Source organism: Grus americana, chromosome 25 (genome assembly GCF_028858705.1).
Source record: "Grus americana isolate bGruAme1 chromosome 25, bGruAme1.mat, whole genome shotgun sequence".
In the NCBI taxonomy this organism is placed as follows: Eukaryota; Metazoa; Chordata; class Aves; order Gruiformes; family Gruidae; genus Grus; species Grus americana.
The window spans coordinates 2878533-2904526 of record NC_072876.1 but is presented as its reverse complement, the minus strand read 5'-3'; the positions used below and the strand labels follow the sequence as shown (position 1 = coordinate 2904526).

Genomic DNA, 25994 nt, shown 5'->3' with positions numbered 1-25994 from the left:
TAACAGTTATTCCAGCAGGCAGCTATTCCTTCAACACCGTTTTAGGCTTCACGATCACATACGATGGCAATGGCACACCATCTGCTAACACTGACAACATTATTGTAATACTTCTTTTTTTTTTTTTCCCCATTCCCTGAAGTTTTTATGATAATGGCATTTGTGCCCTACACTTCAAAGTAACTGAACGGCATGTCAAAGTAAACAAGCGTCTTGCACTACTCATTTGGCTCAGCAGATAATCATGATCTTTACACAATCACATGCTGCAGAAATTCATTGAATTTTCAGTGACACCAGAAACTCTTAGGCAAAAAAAACATTACAGTGTGTTACTCATATATGCATCACACATTATTGGCCTTGAATTCTTATCAGAGAATGCTTTGTGACATTTCTTGAGCTTTCAGTTTAATATTTTCCATATAACTGAGTTTCTGTCTCCAAGCACATACCAATTCTACAGCTTGTCCTCCTGCTTCACAATGGTGTTCTCTTTCGGGTCCCTTCAAAGAGTTACATGCCAAATCAGCACATAAAAATTTGCATTTTCATTGCTTCCATCTTCACACACTTGCCTCTCGTGTCGTATGTTCTCCTTCCCTTACAACTTTTTTTTTAAATGTACATGGTACTGCTAGGAGTTAAAAATTTGCAGAACTTCTCCTTCTATCTTTGGTACGCTTCCTTCTACCCTTGTACTTCCTATCTCCAGACGATCTGTCATTTTGCAAATGACTTAAAAGTTGCAGAAAGCTCACAAAACCACCGAGAATCACAGCGGAACTCCCTGACCTCCAGCACACCAATCATCACAAGTTGGTGAAAAGCCAGCAGCGATGACGTGCTCACTCTGTCTCTGTATTTAATATTCTATACGACATTGAATTTAAGCTAACCCTGGAATTCTTAAGTTAAACTACCTAAGGAAAAGCTTGTGTTCCTTTCAGGTAATTACACTAATTCATTTTCAAAACAAGTTTTTCTTACATAGTTATCAAAGAAGCATTCATATGAAACAAAAATATTTCAAGAAAAATTTGTTTATCTCTACAGCCAACACTTCTATCACCTAGAGCTGAACTTATCAGAAACCATACAATGGGTCTGCCTTGCCTTTTCTATTCCCTTTTTTGTAACAAATGTCTGTAATAAATGTGTTACATCTTCGGTTCTACTCGAAGTTGCCATAAAAGACATCATCTTTGACATTCGTTTCTTGTAACAACTTCCAACAGATGCAGAGAAGAAAACATCGTGAAAAGCAATTAAGTCCAATACAACTAAAGAAACAGAATCAACTAAAATGTAAGTATTATTCTAGTCCCATCATTCATCTTACTGTGATTCATTAAAAAGACAATGTAATAGTAACAGTTAATTATTTTGGGGTACTTACCTATTCTGAACTTGGGTAGCTGCAAAATTCACATAATTCTTCTTCTCAAGAAGTTTGGCCAATAGGTTCTCAATTGCACCCTTCTGATTCTGAAAAGCTTCTTCCAGAAACTGATACCTTTTCAACACGCAAAAGAAGATATCAATTACCAAGGAGCAACGTGCTGAAACTAAGCGTTCCCAGTTTAGATGTAAAGCTATACAATTTTGAAAAAAATATGACAAAACACACAGAAAAATCAAACTGTATGCATGCTGATAAGTGCGCAAAATGTTTCAGTACTGATAAAATCCTTTGTAAGTGTCCAGAAGACTGAACCTCTACGGGTCGCTTACTAATTCCAACCACACAGGGAGACGACGTACTGCATCGTTTCACAAGATAACAAGCTATGGAACTCCAGCTAAAGGAGGCATCAGAAATTTCAGAGTTTGAGGAATCATTTTGTTAACGTTAGATACGGAAAATGCACTAATAGCTTAAACACACGTTAAACAATACCAAAAAAAACTATCTCCAAAAAAGTTTTTCAGCTGAAAAATTATTTTCAAATACTGCTCATATTTGACTGAATTAAACTGAAATAAAATATTCCTATAAAAAAACCACTTTTTTCTTTTTTTTTTTTTTGTACTTCCAAGTGAAGAACATATCATTCCCTTCCAAGTCCTTCAACCAAACAGCTACTGTATCAAAGGCATCTTCCATTACTTCATCAGAAAAGAGTGCAAGCAGCTACATTGAAGGAAAATAATGAAATTAGTTGCATTTTCCTAACATACTATGCATCACAAGAGGAATTAACAATGCAACAGAAGCAAAGTCTATGCTGAAAATGGCAAGGGGAATTAAGTAGCTCCAAGAGTTTTGATCTTTTCTGACTTGACTGCTCAACTATCAGAAGATTCCCCCCAAAACACAGGATTCCTATCAGTCACTTGCCGCTTCTTGTCTTCGCAATAGGTAGACTTCATGCTTCTGAAAAATAATTTGTTAACAACAGGGGAAACTTTCCCAGAATGTCTTCCCTTCTTCACTACACTAAATCCCAACACTCCAATTGGCAGAAAACTCCTACAATTCAAGTGAAGCATCTTGTAAGCTGCATTAGAAGCAACCGATACTATCTCCCAACCACAGCTGAAAGGAAAGTGGTGTTGTCTTTTGTCAAAATCCAGAAGAACATTAGAATTTAAACTACCAGGGGAGGACTGTTTGGATATATGATCAAATTTACAGTAACACTGTTTCTTGACTCAAATTACTTGATTCAAATGTCCTGCGCTGCATCCCCAGCAGTGCGACCAGCAGGTCGAGGGAGGTGATCCTGCCCCTCTACTCCGCTGTGGTGAGACCCCCCTGTAGTACTGCGTCCAGCTCTGGGGGCCCCAGTACAGGAGAGACATCGAGCTGCTGGAGAGAGTCCAGAGGAGGCCATGAAGCTGATCGGAGGGCTGGAGCACCTCTCCTATGGGGACAGGCTGAGAGAGTTGGGGTTGTTCAGCCTGGAGAAGAGAAGGCTCCGGGGAGATCTAACTGCGGCTTACCAGTACCTGAAGGGGCCTACAGGAAAGCTGGTGAGGGACTGTTTATCAGGGAGTGTAGTGACAGGACAAGGGGAATGGGTTTAAGCTGAAGGAGGGGAGATTGAGATGAGATGTGAGGCAGAAATTCTCCCCCGTGAGGGTGCTGAGGCCCTGGCACAGGTTGCCCAGAGAAGCTGTGGATGCCCCTGGCTCCTTGGCAGTGTTCAAGGCCAGGTTGGATGGGGCTTTGGGCAACCTGGGCTAGTGGAGGGTGTCCCTGCCTGTGGCAGGGGGTTGGAACTAGATGGGCTGTGAGGTCCCTTCCAACCCAAACCATTCGATGATTCTACTTACAATTGTAACAACAGAGATTTATGCAAAGAGAACACTATTCACAACAGTAACGACTTTGCTCCCGTCATTCAGTTTGTATCAGTAATAGACAACTTTCAGCTACAAGAGTTCAGATTCCTCAGTCTCAATGTTAAAATGCTGCTTTTTCGAAGACCAATCTAAAGTTCTTGCAGACAGACAGCATCATAAGATTTTAGGTACTCTAATGTGAAAAGTAGCAATACCAAAGGCCACAAAATTTGAAATGTTTGGAGATCTGCAGAATTTCTGAAACTATTTTCATTAAGTTAAAAATCAGATTTCCACTTTAAGGAGAAAACAACAAAAAAAGAAAGATCTACATTTACCTAGTACTGCTAAAATAAAGTGTGTGGACTGAAAACTACCTAAACTTGAGGAATCACACACCATTCAGCTGCTAAAGGAATGTCAGCTTTCTACAGAATCACCAGCAATTCTTTCACTCGAAATTTTGAACTGAACACTGGACCATGTTGCGACTGAAATGGTGATTCATCCTCCTTTGGCACAAACTATTAGAATTTCAGGTAAGACGAAAAGAGGAGATTAGAATCAATTCTTGTTTCCACTGAGCATGATTTTCCTTCAGTGATTTAGTGAGCTTCATAAAAATCTCAGTTCTACTTCATGGCAGATGAAACAATCGCCCTAATCATCTGTAATTCACACCTGCAGACAGAACCATTTTTAAAAGAATATTCCGCAACAAAGCGTGTTAATAGCAAAGTATTCTCTCCTCTTCCTGGAAGCGAACAGGTAAGTAGAACAAGATACATCTGTTAATCAGTTAGCATCATGCACAAAACAGATGCAAAGGAATCAATGAGAAAAAGTTAGTTAACATATCCTAGGAGACCACGCTTTCTGGACTAGTGTGTCCTTCAGGATATTTATGATCAAGCCTATGAAAGAATAGAGCAGGAATGTTCAAGGTTGTTAATATTTTAATAGTACTAATTTCAAAGTAGAAGTTCTCCATTAGGCTGCTGTAGCAGTCTATGAGAATAATCACTGCTCTGCAAAAAAACAAAACAAAACACTAAATTCAATATTGCAACGTACTGTCAAGCACCTTTACAGAGAAGTGTTACTTGTAGACTGAGTAGGAAAAGCTGTGCTGTAGTGGCTGATAAATACATATTTATCCCCAGATCCTCTATTATGACTCTGCAAAATACTTTTTCAAGCATTCTAACAACTACATAACAGAGCTGCTAAAGAGCAGGAAGATTTAGTGTACCTTAAGAGGTTCCAACTTTTTTCTAGCAGCCAAGGGAAAAGCAAGCTTGAGACGAAACCTGTAATTTCTTTTTACTTGGAAGGAGGCAACTTTCAACCAACTAAACCCAACATTTTTCCCTCTGTATTAGAAATATATATTAACGTATGAGGCAGAATTCATACCTTCCCTTACAAAATCACCCTAAATTGAAAGACTGGTGCATAATAAAACATGCCCTTTCAAAAAATTACCTCTTCCATGACTCACTATATCACTTTTGCTTCTTCACAGCACCAGGTGTTCAGGGCTGTAGGAATTTTTATTCAGGTCCTGAATGGCGACGGCACTGGTAAATGCCAGGCAAGTTAACACCTTAATCGCACCGATCACCTCAGATCATGTTGTTCTGAATCTGCTCTTAAGATATTTGAGAAAGCTCAACCAACTGATCACTTAAAAGTTTTCAGCACTCCACACAGGTTCTCCTTTGCAAGGGATCATTTCAGTCCGACAAAGAGTAAATGCAACAGTATTTAATGACACAACTGGTTTAAATCAATGCCATTTCATCCTCTGAGAAAGTGCACCACAGGAATTAAGACATGGTAATATTTGTACCTGTGTTCTTTGTGTTCCAGTAACTGACAGTCTCTGCATGTCAGCCTGTCACATGTTTCACAGAAAAGTTTTAACTGCTCTTGTTTGTGGACAGGACAGAAAACAGGACGTTGACCAGATGCTCCCACGGCCTCTGTTTTTAAAAATAAACCATTTTTGCATTTTAAAATAAAATTTAGACAATCTGAAGAGCAAAACGACTAACTTCCAAGCTAAGTAACAACGAAGAATTTGGACAAAGACGACTACAGACCTGTTCTCGCCCCGAAGTTACTGTGAATACGTTCTCATTGAAATATTTACAGTGCCAGTGGTTTATAGCTGCTTCCGCTTTATTGTATTTAAAGAGAAGGAGGAAATCCTCTCATCACAAAGACTCAAAAGACACTGGCACCTGTAAGAATGTAAAAACTGTACACAAACTCCAGGATCGTGTACACGTGTTTAAAGATTAAATTGCATGCAACTTCACCTCTGACACACTGAAGATCAAACCTCGCACACTTTTATACTGTCAAACACCTAGAGGTTTTCTAAATTATCACTTCAAAAATCTTTATAAACCTCATTAAGTCATATGCAACTGAAGTAGTAAATGCAAAGCAAACATTGCCCGTGTTAAAGAGTTACTTAAACCCCAGTTAAATTGCTTAACTTTTCCACTTAGGCAAGTAACAGATAATACCAAAAAATAGTTCTGAGTTTACTAAAAAGTGCTGCATGGTCTTCTAAAGATATTGTGAGCTTAGCACAGAGGAAAGCAGCCTTTGGAAGATACAGCAGGTAAGGTATGAGACATGAATGTCTTCCTCAGTCTCCAACATTTCTGAAGCTGGTTATATCATGCACGTTATTGTAAAGAAAGAGCGCTCGTGAATCTACAGCTGACACTCATTCATCGAAATTTAAAGTCTACAGGGCGTATCTTAGAGTCTAACAAGAAAGAAGGGAACAAGTTCCTCTGAGAAAATAACAGATAGTATTCCCCGGGATCAAGACAGTCACTAAGGATCGCTGTACGTCAGGTCAAAGGCAGGCTACGTTCTCACCGTACGCCAGCATACCGACGACTCACGGGCTTCCATCTTCATAAACACCAACCTAAATTTCTGATAGAAAGTTTACTTTACTGGAACAGCCACTTTTCAGCACCTCCCCACTCAGGGTACTGAAGGAGAAGTGGAACTATAGTATCACTTCGACAGTCACAATATAGCACTCCTAATGAAAAATATTAGTAATTCTTTGTAGGGCCCTGCAATTTGATTTCACCATAAGGGTTTCTCGTCTACTGAGATTAATATGTTTAAATAGGTAATATTTCTTCTTAAACAACACCTATTAAGACAAACAGGGAAACCTCTCCAAAAATGAAGTTTATTTGATAGAGCTGGCAGAAAACAAAGCAGCATAATTCCTTTGAAATGGCACAACGAAACAATCATGAAGATCTTAATTATTTTAAATGGAGAGAGCGAGCACAAAATGTCGAGATGTCTCTTCCTCAATATGATCAGTCTCTACCTACATCCAGATTGTGTAGAACTTATGGGTCTTTAAATTAGAACTTTTATCCCATTTACAAATAAAATCTTTTAAGATAAAATCCAGTTACCTTTACCTGTTTTGAGAATGTTTTCCACATTACCTCAGTAGGTTACAAACGATATATGGTCAAACAATAGGTTAAGAATTAACTTCTAATAAAGCTGTATGTCTATACAAACTGTACGCACACTTCACACTAAAATTTTGCTAACTGAAAGAGATATTAAACCTAAAATAAATTCAAATTCCACATTTACTCAGCAATATCAATACAACAGTAACATATTGAATATGACTATAAGCTTATCTGATATACTTCTCTGCTGGGAGAACTATAATTGCTCCTTACAACCAAGTACAGCAAAATGTATAATTTAATTCCCTTGGCCAACAGATAAGATTACCAAGATGTCAGTGCTCTCCAGATTTCAACCCCTCTGTTTAGTTAGTTATTCTACTAAATAAAAGGATTATTAAGAATGGACCTAAGTCCTTTCCAAAGACTGCAGTCTCATTCTGCTTCTTCTGTGCTTAAGATATTTTTGATGGACTAAATCCATTTTTGATGGATTTTGATATTGGACATCAAACTGTACAAAGTATTAGCAAATAACCCATTTCAGTCTACAATTCATTTTTTCCTCTATTTGTAAAGCTACCAATTTTGCACTGTTAGCTTTTTACTAAAGTTTTTCCAAATCTTTCAGGAAAGCCATACAGCTGGTTGTTACCTAAACAACACTCCCTCTCTCTTTTCACGTCTGCCAAAGAGAAAATGTTTTCACTACCGGCGCGACCAAGTGATATCCAAACACTCACCTGAAGATACATCCTCTTTTTTTCTGATCATATGGTCTTTAGTAAATTTGACTCGCTGATGAGCTTCTATACAAGTTTTGCACAACCATTCCCCACACTCCACACAAAATCCAACAGCGCTGGCATTATCTTCACAGCTTGTACACACCTGAAAACGGAAACAGTTGGTTACCATCATTTTCCTGGAAAGTATTAACATCTACGGGAACAAACCCAGCTCATGAATTCCGGCAAGCAGGAAAGTGCCACACCTGTTCTGACTTCTCGTCGGAGCTGCTTGGTGTTTCTGAGGTGTCTTTTACAAAGTAGTTATCCACCAGATCTATCTGTCTGCATTCTTGGCGGCATATCGGACATCTGATTACACCAACTGCAAAACAGAAAAAGTTTCCCAGTTCTAAGAAAAGGAACATGAAAACCAACATGCCCAGAATCAAAAGGTGATAGGTATGAACGCAAAATCCTCAGATTGCTCATTTCACTTGGGTAAATGATCAAATTCCACAGTTGACATTACCCTTAAAAACCAGCCATTACCCATGTGTAACAGGTTTCCCCCAAAAAAAACACTGCAACAACAACCAAAAAACCCCAAACAAGAAAAAACACCACAAACCACACACACCTCTTCAGAAAAGAATCCCTTACCTAGAATGAAGTTGCGATAATTTCTACATCTTACTCAGTTCTTCCTACTGATTTCTTCCCGAAAAAATCCTTATTTTTAGCCAAGTCATTTGTTCTCCCCAAGCAAATACTGTCTTTTTTTTCCCCCTCATTTTAGTCTGTTACACTCAAGACACCTGTTAATTACTTTTTATAACAGTCTATTGTCCAGCCTGTCTCAAGACAAGCATTAAAAGAAGTGCGCCCGGATAGCGAGGTGTGAATTTAGTGATGTTCATGAAAGTGTCGAAGTAGTAGCGTGTCACAATATTCTCCCAGATACAAGAGGATGTTTTCTAACATAACCTATTTCCAAGAAGTCAGGGAGGCAGGTGCAGTTATACAAACTACCTGAAGGCTTCAGGGTTTTTTTCAAATAGGCTGATACCAAAAACCACGCGTTGATAGCAAAAAATCCTCTTGTGCCAATTACGCCTGCCTTTCTGCAGTACATACAACACTTTGCACGTATACGTGTACACGTATACACACATACCTTTAACGCTGGCTATCAATTAGACTAGCTCCTTTCCAGTATCCTGCTTTGTTATCCTCTGTAATTGCTAAATTAGAGCTTTAAGTCCTTGGCAGAGCTGCAATAAGTTATTACATGAACCAGACTGACATTTAAAGATGCTCTATGAACGACCTACATTAAAGGTTTGGAAACTTACTTCCCACTAAGGTAGTGGCTAACACTTTCTTCCCAGAAGCGTCATCTAGTCTCAAATCAAGTTCCTGTACAATTTTGTTGTGAGCATCATTTTCAAGGAGAAGCTTTCAAAGCAATTGGGTACTTGTACACTTTTATACCTGAAACAACTTTGAAAAGTAAGTGTAATTAAATGATGCTCAACTCCTTTGTGGATATTCAGTTAGAACAGCAGGACTTATTTCAGGGAGATTAATTACATTAGTAGTAAATTAGCATTAACTTTTTTCAAGTGCTAAAATTAACAGTGGCTTCAGAACACAGAAGATTCACTGCAGAGCAACAACAATAATCCAACTAAAAATTCCTGTTTCATCAACCCAAACATGCCTCAAGAGCAGGATATGAAAAGTAACCACTATTTCAGTACCTACATGTACAAGAGCTTTCATATACACAATGAAGCCTCCTCCATATGCAGAAACTTGAGATTTTCTTACTACTGAAAGATGAAATTCTTTAGGGAATACTGTAAGACATCTATCAGCTGATGTGTATATACTTATTGAACAAAAATTTCAAACATTTACCATTAAAACTATTCCATCCAAAACAGACCACAGCTAAACCCGATTTTTAGTGCTGTCTTGGGGTAATCACACAAAATATTGCAGGGGAAAAAAAAAAAAGCCCAAGAACTATAATCTTTACAGAATGCAAAAGTCAAATGTCACAGATGCAAACCGCTTCTGGTAAGGCACGTTTTGTTTTGTTTTTAAACTAGACAAATCACTGAAAGCTTGAATAAAATCAAGCCTTTTGCTGTCAGAAGAGCGACATTCCATGGGCTGGATTCTGACAAGTAATTCCGCTTTGCCCATTGCTTCTGTATGAGAGGACACAGGGAACGGGTAGTCCACAAACACCGCTCTCGCAGCCCAACACCCGCTTTTTGCGCCTCCGCATTCAAATACACTTTGCACGCAAGGTACCGCCAGCGTTCTGCACATCTCAATAGATCACAATCCTAAGACAATTCTCATTCAGCGTATTACACTTCATTTTCCCATCTCAATGCCCGTTATTTCCAACAGTAACTTTCCAGTCTTATATGAGCCACTATACATCTCATGCTCACTCACATCCTCGTCTTTTAATCTAATATAAAACAAATCAATGCAGCATCATTTGTACTAGAAACCAAACTGCATTACTGAAAAGATACAGATGTGGCTGATTTTTGTGAGGGAAGACGGAACATGAGAGAAAAATCACACTGAAATAGCATCCACATAGAAGAAAAACAGAAAGAAATCCTTCCCTGTCAAAACTTGAAATAATTTGCAAGCTAACGAAGTTTATGGTAAAAATTTAAGGAGAATGTATTTTAGGATAAACTAAGGCTCAAATGTTTATATAACCTACTAGAAAAACAAGGTTTCACTGCCACTTTCAGTCCAAAAAAAATTCCTACATAAGAAAATTAAAATGAAATAAAGATATCATCCTAGTTATACTCCAGAACTCACTACATTGTTTTCCTGCATCAATTTAAATGAGAAGCTTAAAACTGTTTAAAAACCAAAGCCAAACGCATTAGCCCCAGTACACACATTTCCACTGTAACTCTGCTTTCAAAAAAGGCAAGTAACTACTTCCAAGGAATGTATCAGATAGCACACAACAAAAACTATTGTTTAAAGATCAATTTTTTTTTTCTAAATCACAGCTGAATTAGAATTAGACACATTTGTAGAAATTATGAAGTTCAGACTGGTTTATGATCTCCCCCCCATCCTAATTATTACCATAAAGACTTCCTATGTTCTCAAAATGGCTTTGCATTATTTTGAAGCCATAAATTGATACTCCAGAGGTTAACGGCAGCACTAAACCGAAGAGTTGAGAATCAGGAAGCTTCTTTCAGACTTCACATTTCAAATCCCATACAGCTCGGTTTCACCTAACCATAAACAAGAAATGCTTCTTCCCTGGCAAAAATATTAGAAGAGACAGTAAGTATTGACTGCATTACGTGAAAGTCTGCACTGAGGGTCTAAACCACTCTGAACCACAGTTCCTTTCTGACTTACGGTACAATATCATCAAAATTGCGTCATCAGCATTAACCACAGGAACATGGTTATACTTCAGGTGCAAAAAAAAAAAAAACCCCACCCAAAAAAACCCCCCAAAAAACCAAAGCACCCCACAAACGTCACCAGCCATCCACAAATGCTCCTGTGAATATCAGTACTTCCATGAAAAAAATCCAAGAACTTTGGACCTAAAAGGCCAAGGAAAATGATGAACTATTTTACAAGAGCCGCAGAAAACGGGAGCGAGCTCCCAAGCTTCTTAGGCTGCACTTAAGAGGACTGACATCACAGGGTTTTCTACTCGTTTATATCACAAACCTCACCATAGCGTATAAGACCTGTAACTTCCACATACTCGATATACACAGCTATATCTCCCAAATTTTCCCTTCCCTGCCATTTCCAGCAGCGCTGTGGTGAAATGAATTCCATCCTATTCCCGATTAATTGTGCAGTTCAGATCAGATCCTACTTCTTGTCACACACGTCTCCAGACATTATCCAGAACAGCAGAAATATTTTCAATCATACACGTTCACTGTCCCCCATCCGCTGCTACGCACAACACGGAGCCTAAACTGAGTTTTGTTTCTCTCCTTTTACCCTGCCTAAGGCTGATTTAAGTGAGAAGCGGGAATAATTTCTTACCTGGAAATTTGGTTTGAGAGTCACCAATCCAGCAGGTAGGAAAAGCCTGCCTTGCATGGTCAACCCCACTCAAAGGGAGAGTTGCCTTCACTTGCCATCTTCTCACACCATGAGCCATTCCTCCCTACCAGAGTTTCCAAAGCCTGCAACAGAGGGAGAAAAGAAACTCCCAGATTCCTTGCAACACGCTCCCGAGGAGTCTCCTGACACGGCCAGACAGAGCAATCTGCCCGAGACACTACTCTGAGCTGAAGAAAACCGCAAAGGAGAGCTGACGGAGCGCATCCCCACAAGAACGTGGCTGGGGATGGACGTGTAGGAACGACAGCAGGAATTAGCCCTGGGGAGCCGCCTGAGCCACCCTGCACCCCAGCTCTCTCCAGCACCCCGACGGGCCGCGAGGCAGAGCCCGTGGCGGATGGAAACAGACACACCGGCCACATCCCCAGAACGGTCCCTGCCCTGCCCCACTCAGGAGCCCACGTCTCTGCAAAGCAGGATGCGGATCACGACCACAAGACCAAGGAAAAGCCATACAAGAACGTTTTGGTACAGCTCCGACTCTCTTGGCAACTTCTGCCGAGGTTACCGCCTACACTTCTAACCGAAGCGGAACACGGAATACTCAGGTGAAGAGTTTTGTCAGAGCAAAGAGGGGCAAGTAGCACAAATTTTACTATACAGCACCTGTTGAACCATTAGTTATACAACTGCTAGAAGTCACATCTTCCTTACGTTGCACGTTAGACGTTCTTATTTGTCAAAGACTTTATTAAGAACGCTAATGAGAGTAGCATCTATGTAATCCTTTTAACTGCTTATGGTTTAGATAAAGCACACTAAGCTAGACCACAGACATCAAAGGATGTCAGAAAGCACAAAACTGAAGTAAACTGAGGAGAAAAAGTAATTTTGTTTTCATAAAAAAAGACAGCTAAAAAATCTGCAACATAATCCAGCAGCAAATCACAATGGAACATTTCAAAGAACTTAAGATTTCAAACAGAAGACGCTTTTAATCTACCACTGCCAACTAACACCTAAGGCTGCAACAAAAGTATTTTTCTTAATTGTAACTCTGAACTATGAGAATACCTTGTAAATATTTATGTTTGAAATTTCCCAAGGGTAACGACATTCCTCTGAGGGCCATTTGCATGCATCTCAAAACAGACAAATTTTTCAACAGGTTCATATAACTATGAAAGCCTTCATATGAACTAGTTTCAACAGGACATTTAATTCAAAACCTGCTTAGAATTCATTTCTCCAGCCTGACATCCTAATCCTGACAACACTAAAATACTCTTCCAAATTTTAAAAATGTTTGAGAGCCACAGAGATGGAGGGGGAAAGGCTTGATTCTCTAGACTTCCAGTCTTGTAGGGTCAAACCAGAGAAACTGTCTCCAGAGAAAGCTTATGTCAAGTCTTCGGCTACTATACCCACGCCAGCTTGATATCAAGGAATTGAGACTCTCGACACTTTTAACATAAATTGAAATCAATTGATCTGCCCCCAGTACATCTCTGCTAGGCGAGACACATTCTGCCCAGTAAGACAGTATGTGTTCAACTCATACCTACTACTTTTGCACAAGAAGAAAAAAATGGGAATTTTCTGAATCTTATCCTTCCGGATATTCCATCAGCTGTTTCAGAGACCATCTGTAGAAGAACAAGGCTTCCTGAGGATCTTCAGGTAAGAAGCGACCTGTTTCCTAGCCGAACTCATGTACTACCATCCTCTTGATCTGGTTTTCTAGGTTTTGTTTATAAACGCTAAAGAGAAGCTGGTTGGGAGCCTCCAGCCCTGGGGTCAGAGAAAGGTGGAAGTGGGGAGGAAGGGAAAGGGAACACAGTTACGACAAGCCATGGAAACCTACCTACTTGCTACAAACATTACACTAACTAAAGCAAAACAGCTAATTTTTATAAGAAGCTTCCATATTAAAAGATCCATACATTCTCTCGTTGACTTCAAGTTGACTTCAGTCAAGTTAAAGTGAACACATCACGGCCTAACCAAACACTTTTAAACCTTACAGAGAACAAAAAGCAATAATGGAAAGTGAAGTCACTGAAGTTCTAGCTCCAAGACAGCCTTTGGCAACAAAATCAAGGGTATTGCTGAGGGCGAGATCATCTATCCGAACAGGGGAGGGCACGGCACGCACACAATGTACATGATCAAGGGATAAGACGTTACAAAAAGCACTTTGTACTTCAGCAGCACCGTTCACCGCTGGATGCCCTCCATCACTAACGTGGGGAGTCTTTCCAGCAGCTCAAAATTAGAAATTCAAAGTATCTCTCAAAGTTAATTCAAATATTGAACCCAAACACTTGCATTCCTAAATATCCCTACTTACATACTGAAATTCATATTTTCATAAGATCCAACTCCTTTAACATAAGCTCTGGTCTGTAATACAAAAATCTTTATCAATTCTTTAGTCACTTCATGACATTCAAGAGTACTACAACCCTAAAACACGAGTATAAAAAAGCAACTATGACCTCACTTTAATACCCCAAAATACAATGTTTAAAGTTCTTTAGGGACAAGAAGTTGAAGAGGACCGAACAGCACGTCCTTCAGCAGAAAAGGCCGACGCGTCCCGGGCTGCATTAGCAGGTCCAGGGCAGCAATCCTTACCCCTGTCCGGCACCCTGGGAGACCACACCTGGATACTGGGCCCAGTCTGGGACTCCCCAGTACAGGACAGACTGACAAAGTGGGGCAAGCCCAGCAGGACGATCAGGGCTGGAACACCCAACGCGCAAGGAGAGGCCGTACTGCTCAGCCCACGCCAGGGGACCCACCGCTGCCTGCCAACGCGTCGGGGCAAGGGGCGCACAGCCAGGCTCTTCCCAGAGACGCGCAGTAAAAGGACAAGTAGTAACACACACAAGCTGGAACAAGGCAAAGTTTGCTTCAATGTCTTATATATTTTACATATTTACAACGAGGATGGACAAACATTGCAAGAGAAGCTCAGAGAAGCCGTGAAGTTGCCATCTCAGAAGACAGTCGCCACACAACTGGACAAGGCCCTGAAGACCCTCCTCTAACCAGACCCACTTTGAGCAAGAAGTCGAGCTAGACACATCTGCAAGTCCCTGCCAACCTACGCGATGCTGCGTTCCTTCAAGAACATTCATTTTAAAGAAATGGCTTAGGTTTTCTGTTGATACTTATGAGACATCAATTAGCACTAGCCTAAAACTCTACTGCATCATCCACTGACAATCAAGTCATCAACCTTCTGCAATCCTAATTGCGGTTGAGTGAACAGCGTCATTTTAGACATCTGGTTTTAAACACACATGTTTGTTTTGGGTTGAAATGTGTCAGCCTGATTCCCAAGACAAAAGTCCTAAGTGAATATAAGAAAATTCAAAATCCTTTCAGCTGTTTACATTGTTATAATGATGATAAAGCGTCACAGTTCAGGAAATATTTGCAAGCACTCGTGCAATCTAATAACTCAAACTTCCGTTTTAAGTTCAAACTTGGCATGTACGCAGTCCTCTAAGGAATGAATCTCTGCCAGGTTTTATTTATTGGCTGAGAACACCAACAGTAGTTACTGCATGTGCATATTATTTACTTCTCTCAGAAGCGTAAGGGTCCAAATATGTTTCTGCATAGCTGTACATCAAAAATCCTGCTCTAGTTTCAGTGATTAGACCTTGAAATCAACCTTCACAGGTCAAGTGAGTGACACAATCAGACTGAAATCTATCAGAATATAAATACATTTTAAAAAAAAAAATTATCTGCTTTCAAGGTCCACTCCTAACTCAGCTTTTTTTTTTTTTGGACAAACAATTCTTGCTTATATCACAACTGTCATGCATTTAACTGACAAAACGTTATATTTAATACGGCGAACCAATTTATAGCAGTCAGACATCAATTCTTATAAAAATAACACATGCCTAGAATGTTCTTAGACAAAAACATTATTTTAAAATACACTATTAATTTAGATTGAAATTTAAGTTTCAGACCAAGATTTTTAGTAAGTCCAGAATACGAACTGACCATTTTTCAGGACTCAGCCTTTGCCGGGGTCCAGCGTATATTCATGACCCTCACTCATCAACACAAGAGAAAGTTAAAGAATCAAGAGAGTTCAGGTGATGTGTACTAACATTCACTGAAACAGAGGTGGCCTGCATTCACATAGCTTAAGCAGTGTATTTGATGCAAGAATTTTCAGCTTTCTAGACCGAAAATACGGTAACTACTACCGAACTCTACTGAAGTGATATTTCACGCCCTCATAGACATCGTACCATTTTAACGTCCCCCTTCCAAAGCAAATTAAAGATAGTTACTGCGTTATTTAATACATGGCTTATAAACATACCAATACCGGGTACGAGAGCTGAATTCAGTGTATCAAAATAATTTACGATACTATATATTACAGCACTCAGTAGTAAATGTATGGTTCCTCAAATTATACATACGTGTACATTAACCAATTGTGTATGTTTCCCTTAGGCTCTCTGAAAGTATCTTGCAGCTCTTTTTTAGTTTTTCAGCCTAATGAAGATTGTGACATTCACGAGGAGCTGGGAGAGCCACGCATTCTCTCCACTGAGATAATCTTCTTAAGAGAGATTGTAAATATCTCAGTGAGGCAGCTGAATCTCAAAACAACCTATCTTCCCAGGAGCAGAAGCAGCAGCGGGTGCATAAAAAGTTGTTTTGCAGTATTTGTAACCATCTGAAATCTCTAACTGAGAAATGAACGTTTCTCGAAATACTGCGATACAAATACAAGATGGCATTTTCTTGTAACCTATTCAATCTGAAAGGAAGAGTGCAGTTGGAGAGCTAAAACACCAGGCGTTAAGAAATCATCTGTCCACCAAATAAAACACACATTCCAGTGACCTATTAAGTCATTAAACTGAATACAAGATGATACTTTTTATGTTCATTAAATAAATGACGTAAAAATACATATGTTTTAAATACATAAAACAAAAAACTTTTTTCCCCCAACATAAATGTAAACAACAACAACAAAATCCTTTCACCAGTGCAATAGGTATGAACCTACCAGTTACTTCTTTATAAAACAGCAAACCACAATTTTAGATAATTGTTTTAAACTTTAGTCAGTGTTTCTCAAACTTTTAGGAACTGAGGCCATTCTTCCCTTCTGTCTTCTTTCAGAGTGTCTCTCAAGGAAGTGGCAACAGGGCAAAAGAAGCCATGCTGACATAGCCCACAAACGTCTGCCTTCAAGCATCCTTACTGTTTTCTGAGAGCAGCAGCGTGCTGTCATCAGGGAAGGGCACTGTCACTCAGAGAACCGCTCTGTAGGTACCAACCTCACATTCCTGGTAAGTGGCTTCCATGGTTACTACTCGATAAATACATATACTTACTATTTTAAGTACTGACAACTATTACGGAGGAAAATTTGAAACTAATTGAGACAGCAACCAGGAAAATATCAAGAGAAATCCCCAGTTCTTTTCCATAGCACTTGTAATTCTCTTATCTAGGTGTAGAGACACTGAAAAATAGCAGGCAAATTTAAATGCCTATAAAATAGTACAGCATAGAATCCAGTAGCGAAAGCCTGCAGTTTAGCGTAACCTGCTTCAGGTATAGCTACGGGTACCACTTGTCATTAATTCTTCCTTCATGAAAAAACACCTGCTCACAGTTAAGGAGACTAGAGAAGCAGCAGAAGTGGAAGTGACACTTCATGATTATCATAACCCCTGCCAACAGGGAAGGAACCTGCATGACTAAGCAACGTGGTACTTCTCTGTATGGTGAGAATGTCCATTTTGTGCCTGATTTACTGGTAAGCACTTCATGTGCCATTCAACTGATTCCATTTACAACGTGCAGAGAGAGCTGTCCACAAAACTGCATCTTCTGGTTGATCAATGTCTTGTTCTTACCTGACCTGCTGGGCCAATACATTTGTTCCTGCAGACCTATATGTACCATTACAGGTGGATCATACGCATCTTTACCAGCCTACTCTCCTGGACCCTACACGCACATCTTGCTCGCATCATCTAAAAGTTTTTGATGCAGCAATCTAAAGATGAATTCTTACTTCACCAAAGCGCACAATCAAGCATTCGTAAAACGTTTGCAACAAGAACTGATATTCCAGTTTATACATACTTCAGAAGCTGCGCTTCGTGTTGTTCCCACACTTGTATCCTAACATAGTGGGATTCAGATAATCCTGTTAATTGCAGTAAATAGAAGTTCTGTATCTTTTACCAGCATGTATAATGCAAAATGTGGAATCTGGAATTTAACAAGAAGGATCACAAGACCAACCAAGTGCTTTAGTTAGTGCATTTATGAACTGTATTTAAGGCATCATCTTTTAAAAACTGATGGACTTTCTAAGACCACATCCTAAATGAAGTGCTTCTGAACAGCCTGGATGAAAGAACCACTACCAAGCCAGGTTAATTCCTTTACTATGCAACACAGGAAAGGCTTGAGTCCTTGCTAAAACCAGAAAGATGTCACCAAACAAGGTCCCTTAGACCACAGGGCCCAATTAAGACTTGCAAAACCACTCAGCAGGGCACTAGTTTGGTCTGCAGACCACAGCACATGAGTCACTCCATTAAAAACTCCAAAAGCTTTTCAATTCCATCCCTGGACTTACAAAATAAAAAATAAAGTTTAAGCTGTGATTTCAATAAAACACCTGGAAGGAGCACTCTACACTTGTTCCATGGCACCGAAGTTCTGTACGTGTAGAGTACGCGGGCGCCGCGAGTCAACTGACAAACAGCGCTGCAATGTTTTAACTCGGTCCGCAGGAAACACGGATCCGAAAGCAGGTGTGCTGCACGCACTACTTCCAATCGAGCGTGTGACACTGTAACAACAGTAAATCAGATTTCACTTAGACTTTTTTTTTTTTTTTTTGGCGTGCTGTAGAACTCAGGAGCAGTCGGACACCCCCTCGGAGACACACCTCTACCGTCGCGCCCCTGAAAGCCAAACGCCCAACGCAATTTGCGCTGTAATTGCACGAACTGGCAGACCAACTTCTAAGTTTCAGCCGTCGCTTGAAAACACGAAGCTGCTGCTGCTGCTGGGCGTTGTGAGACAGACCCCGGAGGATTAGGGCAACAGAAACACCGGCGGTCACGTACGCAACCTCTCCGGGTACGGCTACGGAGCCAGGCCGAGAAAAAACTACGGGCTCGAACCCGGAGAAGTGGAAGCCGCACGCTCGCTCGACGCCAGAAGCGAGAACCAAGCGAGCAACAGCGGAGAAACCTACCGGGGGAGAAGCCGCAGGCGGGCGGACACCGCCAGCGCTGCCCGGCCGCCCCCCCGCGCTCACCTTGCTGGATGTCGCCGTTGGCCCCGCTGGGCACGGGCACGCTGAGCTGCCGCTCGGGCTCGGGCAGGCAGCGCCGGCAGAAGGAGTGCAGGCAGGGCAGCAGCTTGGGCTCGGCCTCACGCCGGCTCTGCAGGCTCTGCGCGCAAACGGCGCAGGTGTCCAGCAGCGAGAAGGGCCCCGGCGCCGCCGGCGTCAGCGGGGGCACCGGGCTGGGGCCCGGCCCCGGAACGACACCGGGCCCCGACGCCGCCTCGGCCTCGGCCTCCCCGAGACCGCGCTCCGCCGCCGCCGCGCCCGGGCTCTCCCGCTCCTCGGGCGGCGCGGCGCCGGAGGGGGACGCGACCGTGGGCTCCAGGCCGCCGCCGCCGCCCGGCCCGGCCTCGGCAGCCCCCTCCCCGCCGCCGCCGCCTCCTTTGTTTTCCGCCATGTTTCTTCCTTTGAACCCGACTCCCCGCTCCGCGCACGCACGGCGTCACCACGCGCCGTGCGCGCGCCCCAGCAGGGAGGCGGGCCCGGGGCTCGCGCAGGCGCTCTCGAGACGGCCCGCAAGGCCGTGCGCAGGAGCGCGTGCTCGGTCGTTAAGGGGGCGTCCGGAAAGACGAGCCCTGACGTACCGCCGGCCCGTCACCGCAACTCGGGGTGAATCTCCATTGGTCGGCGTCGGCGGCTTCCCAGCCAATCGCCAGTGGGGGCGGAGCGTGCAGGCCACGCCCCCCCGGACAGCACCGCAGCCCCGCTGCCGGGCGGGAGCGGAGCACCGGGCGGGAGCAGAGCACCGGGCCGGGCCGGGCCGGGCCGAGCCGCCAAGCACCGAGCTCCCAGGAACTGGCGCCGTTACGGCAGGAGGAGCCAAGAACAACGCAACGGCTGCGTCGTTATCTCGAGCCCAGGGCACGTTACCTACCCAGTGAACCAAGACCAAGCGATGGACAGGGGGAAGGAACCCTCTGCCCTGGGAACAGCCGTGACCCCGGCAACTTTGCACAAGTTGACGATGGAAACATCTGGAGGATGGTGACGTATTACGACGCTGCAAGACCTACAGAACTACAGTCGCTGCGCTGTACCACCCTTAGGCTGGGTAATTAGGACTGTGTGGATGATTCATGTCATACCCTTGTAGCGCAGGCTGTAAAACCCCTGAAGAAAACCCCCCGGGCACACGCAGTTGGGCTGGGACGCCTCACGCATGCGAACAAGCGTTTACCTCTGCAGTTCTGTAGGCGCATCCTCACCTCTCTCCTGGGTTGGCGCAGCCGGTTAGGAACGCCGTGACGATGAGCAGCAGCCTCTTCCCCAGCCACAGCCTCCCGCGTACGCGCACCGACCCCGCGGTGCTGTTAGGCAGGCTGATTTGGCAACGCCTACCTCGCCGACAGCACCGGGGCTGTTTTTTTGCACGTGAATGAGAAGCCATACAGATAGCAAAACCACCATTTATTAAAGGCATAGGGGGAAACGCAAAAACATGAAACTTGGGGTTTTTAAGAGCTCCTACTTTAGGTATATAAAAACCAAAGCAATTCACAGTACATTTAACTGCACCCATAATACGTTTGAAGGGGACATTTTGAGTCTACCCTGCCTCCTCCTTGAATTTAAAACAAGGAAAACAAACAGCGAAAATACTTTTATATCACCTTACGCAACTGCGACTAGAGGTGTCTACAAACACATAGCATACCCAAAGTTTTTTGTTTTCTTTTTTTTTTTTTAGTGTATGCTGCGGTAAGACAGTAAGGATGAAGTCACTGGAAGTCTTGCTGGATATTCTCCTTGTTTGCTTCCCCGTGCTGCTGTTTGATTTGTGAAATTTCATTTTCTAGCTGCACAATAGTTCGTTCAATCTCATAATTTTTACTGACAAGAGAGACCCATCTGGAAGGGAAAAGAAATATAATAACACTTGAAGGCTTTGAAACAGTCCTGTTTTAAAATCTAAGACAGTTACTGCTCCAAAGAAAGCACAAAGACACCAAGTAAAGCAGTTATTTTTCCCAGTACATGATAAACCTCAGTTGATATCAATGGTAATTTGAACAACCAAAGTGATAAAAAGTATTTTTAACCCTGTTAAACCTTACCATACAAAATTTAATTTACTAGACTCAAATCCACTACCTGCCAATATTGAGATAAAGAGTTTAAGAAACAGTTTAGACAATTTCAAGCAGCTGATACGTCCTCCTTTTCACATCTGTTGCTCATTGAGCCACAGCAACTATTACGCAGTCCTGAATTACAAATCCTTGAAAACACTTTGTGCAAAGCAACATTATTCACGCAATAACATCCTGCAAGAGCACTGAAACATCACTGATGCTCTGCCTGGAAGAATTTCCAGCAAAAGATATACTTGTGGAAGATTTTAACAGAAAAATTCTAGATACTCACGTAGATTCCATTTCTCGTAGCTTAGCCCCAGCTGTGAGCTGCATGTTCTTTCGTTGCCAGTTCAGATCTTGAATGTTTTTCCTGAGGAGAAAGAGCTCCATGTTTGTTTGGGGTTTTTTTGTCTCCTTTCTTTAAAATTTGTAATACCTGCTGCTAATTTCAAAGTACACCTAATCCCTAGAAGCACTACCAGAAAACACTTGTGTAGCCAAGATCATAACTACAACATCAAGATGGACAAATCTCATCACAGGGCTGCACACAGAACCTTGAGATAAATTTAAAAAACAAAAAAACACAAAAAACCACCAACCCCCCAAAAAACCGCCCTTCCACTTTACTACAAGCAAAATTTCAAACATTCAAGCCTACAGCTCCTGGACAAGTGCAGAACAGAGAAAATGTTTTGTTCTCTCTGAAAAAAAAGTCAGAAAAGCAAAGATGAATAGCTAACCATTCACAAAATTCAGCACTTCAGTGAAGCACCTGAGAAGCGCAGAATACTTAAAATACTTTGGTCTCTAAGTAGTTCTTAGTTCACACTGCTAACGCGCATATTCTGTCAGCCTCCTAGCAATACGTCGTGGTGTTCCTTGAGCCTTCCCAACTTGAGTTCTGCTTCTACCCTTCCCCACACTGATTCTGTCCAAGACAATTCCAGCTAATCTAAACACGCAGGTACTGATAAAAGATATGAAACACTCTGCAAATTGCCTTCTACCCATGTCCCAGTATACAGTTCCATCTTCAGGCTGAAAATGGCAGTAATTCACCTAAATCTGAAAGCTGAAAAGCTTTACTTGCCAAGTTCATAGCGTGCTGTCTAAACAGAGTGAATTATGAAGGCACATCAGTTGAATATACTGCAACCTACATCCCCGAGTAATCCATCTCTGTAAACTCATTAAAGCATCCACTTTAAAACGATAGGCCAAACCAAACATCAGGGAACATGTCTTCGTTGAGACAATCACACACTAAATAAAAGTCTATCAGCAGTGAAAAGAAAACATGACTGCATTTCAGAGAGGATTCCACCACAATCCATTCTGTTCAAAGCAGAGGTTCAGATAAAATAAAACCAAACAAAGCAAACACAGAGTTTGAGTGGAACAGGCATTATGAATGTAACTGCTTGTGAGGGCAGGGTCAGATTTCTTAATTTTTGTTATTACTGTTGGTTTGGGGTTTGTTTTTTTTTTTTCATATGACCATGGCAGCAAGTCTTTGTATATATACAAGTCTTTGTATAGCTGGTGGCGGGGGAAAGAGGGGTTCACTTTCCTTCCAACTTCAGTATGAAAACATGAAGAAAAATGACTCACCTCAACTTCTGAAGCTCCTTCTGGGCTTGTTCTATCATATGAACCAGATGTCTAATAGCAGAAAGCAAGCACAGCATTAGGAAAACATACAATTGCTGATCAGACCCATTTAACCTGCCATTTAACTCTTCAGAGTTAAGGATGCAATGAGCCACTTGAACATAAACACCAGACAACTAGTTCTCAGTGCAGTCTGTACTCTTCACTCCGGAAAGGAATGACACAACGCCAAAACACTCCAATTCTAACACACACAGTTTTAAGACATAAATATTCAATAATCACTATGGTCAGCCCTTGCCATCGGACAGTATCACAAAATCATATCCATTAGCTGATCAAGTTTTATCTTCAAGCTTGTTGCTGTAGGCTTGTGCTATTCTGACTAGAATGCTATGGTAACATCTCCCTACCTTATCATCAATCTTCTCATTTTAATTCTAAAATTACCTGTAACCAATTTTTATTATTGTTTCCCTCATATAACATTGTCAGAGCACAAACAGTTCCTTTCACATATGTGCGAGCTAATAGATCCTCTACCTGCCTCCCTTCACCTAAACTAAGCCGCCCTTTGCCTTCTCTCACAGGTAAGTCACGTTCCTTTTGTCTACACCTTTATCTAAGGCTAAGCTAACCCTTCTCAAAGGCGCACATTAACGTTCTCTGCCTGAAATAGCCCTGGTGCTTCCTGCAGCCACACTGCCTACAACTTTTTTTTGCTTTTGCAACAGCTTTATTAACAGTGGCTCCAGGCTGTGCCAGATCAGTACGAAATCATCTTCATTTCCACTACTGAATTATCATTTCACAGGCTGGCATTAGTCCCTTTAGTTATCCTCAATTAAAGCCCATTATCACCAACTGCTACACAAACAATAACTCACAAAATTCAAGACTCGGATGTATTGAAACACAGACTATTTCTTGGCCACAGAGACAGCTCCTTCTCTTTCAGATCAGCCTCCTTTTCTTCCACACATAGCTCTCAAAAGGGCTCAGTTATTCCAGGATATGTTCTAAAGATCCCCACTGGACTTACACAGGAAAACATGAGACTTGTACAGATAAGTGAAGTCAGAACTTCAATTAGGTTCAGCAAAGCAGACGAAGGCCTTACTCGTTGTACACCTTCCAAGCGTTACAACCATGCTGCGACATTAACTCCAGGTTCTCAATGCGGACCGCCTGGTGCTCCAGTTGCGCCATGGAGTTGTTCACACACTCCTGCCACGCCGTGATATCGTTCTTCTGGCCGGAGGACGGGGCCGGTAGCTCGTACCTGGAAGACGCCGCCCGCCAGCCCGCCTCAGGAGAAGGCCCTGGCCGCCCTCGGGCCCGGCGGGCACCGCTCGCCTGCCGGCGCTCCCCGAGCAGGGCGGCCGGCTCCTCAGGGCGCCCGGGCTCACCTCTTCATGCTGAGCAGCTCCAGGGGCTGCCGGGCCGCCAGGCGCTCGAACTCGTTCCGCATGATCTCGGTCTGCGGGGAGGGCAGCGGTGAGGCGGCGGCGGGCGGCCGGGGCAGGGGAAGGACAAGGACACGGAGCAGGGGAAGGACAAGGACAAGGGGCAGGGGAAGGCGGGGGGGTCCGGCCGGCCGGGCCGCCTCACCTCGAAGGCGCTGTAGTCATGCGCCGGCAGGTAACTGAGGTAATTCTTCGTCGGCCGGTACCGCCGCGTCTCCTCCTCCACCAGCGCCGCGGCCTAGCGCACACGGGTCGTCAGGCAGGAAGGCCGCCCGCCGCCCCGCCCCAGCCCGCCGCCCCGGGCCCGCACTCACCGCCTCACGGACGCCCGGCGCCTCGTAGCCCTGGTCGAAGTAGGGCAGCGCATCCACGACCACATCGCCCGCCACCAACCCCGGGCCCGCCATGCTGCGCCCGGCCCCGCGCTCTGCGCCTGCGCACGCCACGCCCCCCACAGCGGCGCTGCCGCAGAGCGCCTGCGCGCCCGCCCCGCGCGCACCACCCCCCCCCCGCGCGGCCGACGCAGCGCCGGCCCCGCCCCTGGCCCCGCCCCCAGAGAAGACGGAAGACGGGAGCGGTGTGAGGCATGACGTCATTATTAGCGGCAGCGGCGGCACCAGCGCCCCCCCCCCCCCCCCGCCCCCCCGCGGGCAGCCCCGGGTTCAGCCCCAGCCCCTCCTGGAGGCAAAGAGGAGTCCGGCTCCGGCCGCGGAACAAGCGGCACCCCCCAGCCCGCAGCAGCGCCCGTTCATTTCTTCTGGAGAAACTTCATCTTACTTCCTACGGAGGGGAAAAAATAAAAATAAAAAAATGACGTTAGGAGCTGATGACGTTCCAGGCGTCATCTGGCTGAGGAACATCTCGGGGAGGAAAGTCATGGGTGGCCACCTCTGCTGGCAGACGTGGCTTCTGCCCCCTCGGCCTGTTCCCAGCCAAGACCAAAGTTAAGAAACGAGGGTAGACAGCTCTGGGGCAGGGAACTGCCGCAAACTTCGTCTAAACGTGCAAAAGCTTCACAAGAAGAGAAAAATCTTACAAAGTGTTCGGCGTCCCCTGAAGGGGCGAATGTAGACAGAAGGAACACAAGTGCACAAGGCTAAGGACGGGCCCTGCTCTCTTCTGCGTGCAATTATTTGTTCAATAGCTAAATTAATTAAAAAAAAAACAAAACAGAAAGCAAGGATGTCTGTTTACCAAGACTGCGAAGGATTTTGTTCATTCCAGTTGGTTCCGTCTCTGGAATACTCTCCAAATACTCCAAGGCACGAACCTCAAAAAGGCCTGAAGAGAAAAAACAATGATAATAATAATTAAAAAAAAATCATTCAGCTATATGAGCTATTCCATCTTGTAGCATGTGGCATCTTACATCATTAAGAAGGAGGTTACAAAAAGGAAATAATGCATGTAATGTAAGCTGCAGGATCAAACCCAGAATGGAGAGATACTGAAAAATTCTTGGCTTCACAAGATGTATTGAGTAATTAGAAGAGCATGGAGCTGTTACATATGCCAAAATGCCAACAGGAGAACAAAAGGCTTCTGAAGAGTCAAAGTCACATAATATTATACTTTGAAAGTGAGTTTGTAAAAGACGACAGTAAGATCAAACCTCACCTTTGACCATGTTCTTTCTTAGCTCTCGATCCTGTATGAACCCTGCAAACATCTGCGTTTCCATGAAGAAGTGCAAGAAATGACGCACGTTGCGTGAACCGTGAGATTTACGGAACAGTTCCCGCTGAAACACCCGCTCCCCTTTTTCCGTGACATTCATGTGCAGGGAGTAGTGTCCAACGATCTCCACAAAGAACTGCACAAAAGCTTCAGAGACCAGGGAGTTAAGAGGCACGTCACCTGGGGAGAGGACAGCA

General features: G+C 43.2%; 3 protein-coding genes across 8 annotated transcripts in view; all 3 read right to left on the bottom strand.

Moving 5' to 3' along the window:
• The window catches only part of TRIM33 (tripartite motif containing 33), a 41897-nt gene extending 22479 nt beyond the window's left edge, over positions 1-19418 (bottom strand). For 3 of the 4 annotated variants that reach the window (XR_008574143.1, XM_054803652.1, XM_054803654.1), the window contains exons 1-5: positions 18936-19418; positions 7759-7877; positions 7508-7655; positions 5141-5273; positions 1400-1516 (exon numbers count right to left, since the gene is read on the bottom strand). Coding sequence is in view for 3 of the 4 variants with exons in the window: in XM_054803652.1 (XP_054659627.1) it covers positions 1400-1516; positions 5141-5273; positions 7508-7655; positions 7759-7877; positions 18936-19362 (944 nt within the window). In the remaining variant the exon portion in view is untranslated. The remainder of the gene's footprint in view (positions 1-1399; positions 1517-5140; positions 5274-7507; positions 7656-7758; positions 7878-18935) is intronic. The other variant, XM_054803653.1, reaches the window with a different exon arrangement.
• Positions 19419-20355: 937 nt separating this feature from the next.
• Positions 20356-24574, bottom strand: BCAS2 (BCAS2 pre-mRNA processing factor). Its single transcript, XM_054803656.1, has 7 exons — positions 24435-24574; positions 24266-24358; positions 24064-24134; positions 23775-23936; positions 22655-22705; positions 21330-21410; positions 20356-20813 (listed from the first exon to the last, which is right to left on the bottom strand). Exons 1-7 carry the CDS (start codon positions 24525-24527, stop codon positions 20684-20686), a joined length of 681 nt encoding a protein of 226 aa, XP_054659631.1. The 5' UTR covers positions 24528-24574; the 3' UTR covers positions 20356-20683.
• A 200-nt stretch (positions 24575-24774) lies between these two features.
• DENND2C (DENN domain containing 2C) overlaps positions 24775-25994 on the bottom strand; it is a 28075-nt gene continuing 26855 nt past the window's right edge. For all 3 annotated transcript variants that reach the window (XM_054803845.1, XM_054803844.1, XM_054803843.1), the window contains exons 17-19: positions 25738-25977; positions 25315-25401; positions 24775-24900 (exon numbers count right to left, since the gene is read on the bottom strand). In XM_054803845.1, coding sequence (XP_054659820.1) covers positions 24869-24900; positions 25315-25401; positions 25738-25977 — 359 coding nt within the window. In that variant the 3' untranslated portion in view covers positions 24775-24868. The remainder of the gene's footprint in view (positions 24901-25314; positions 25402-25737; positions 25978-25994) is intronic.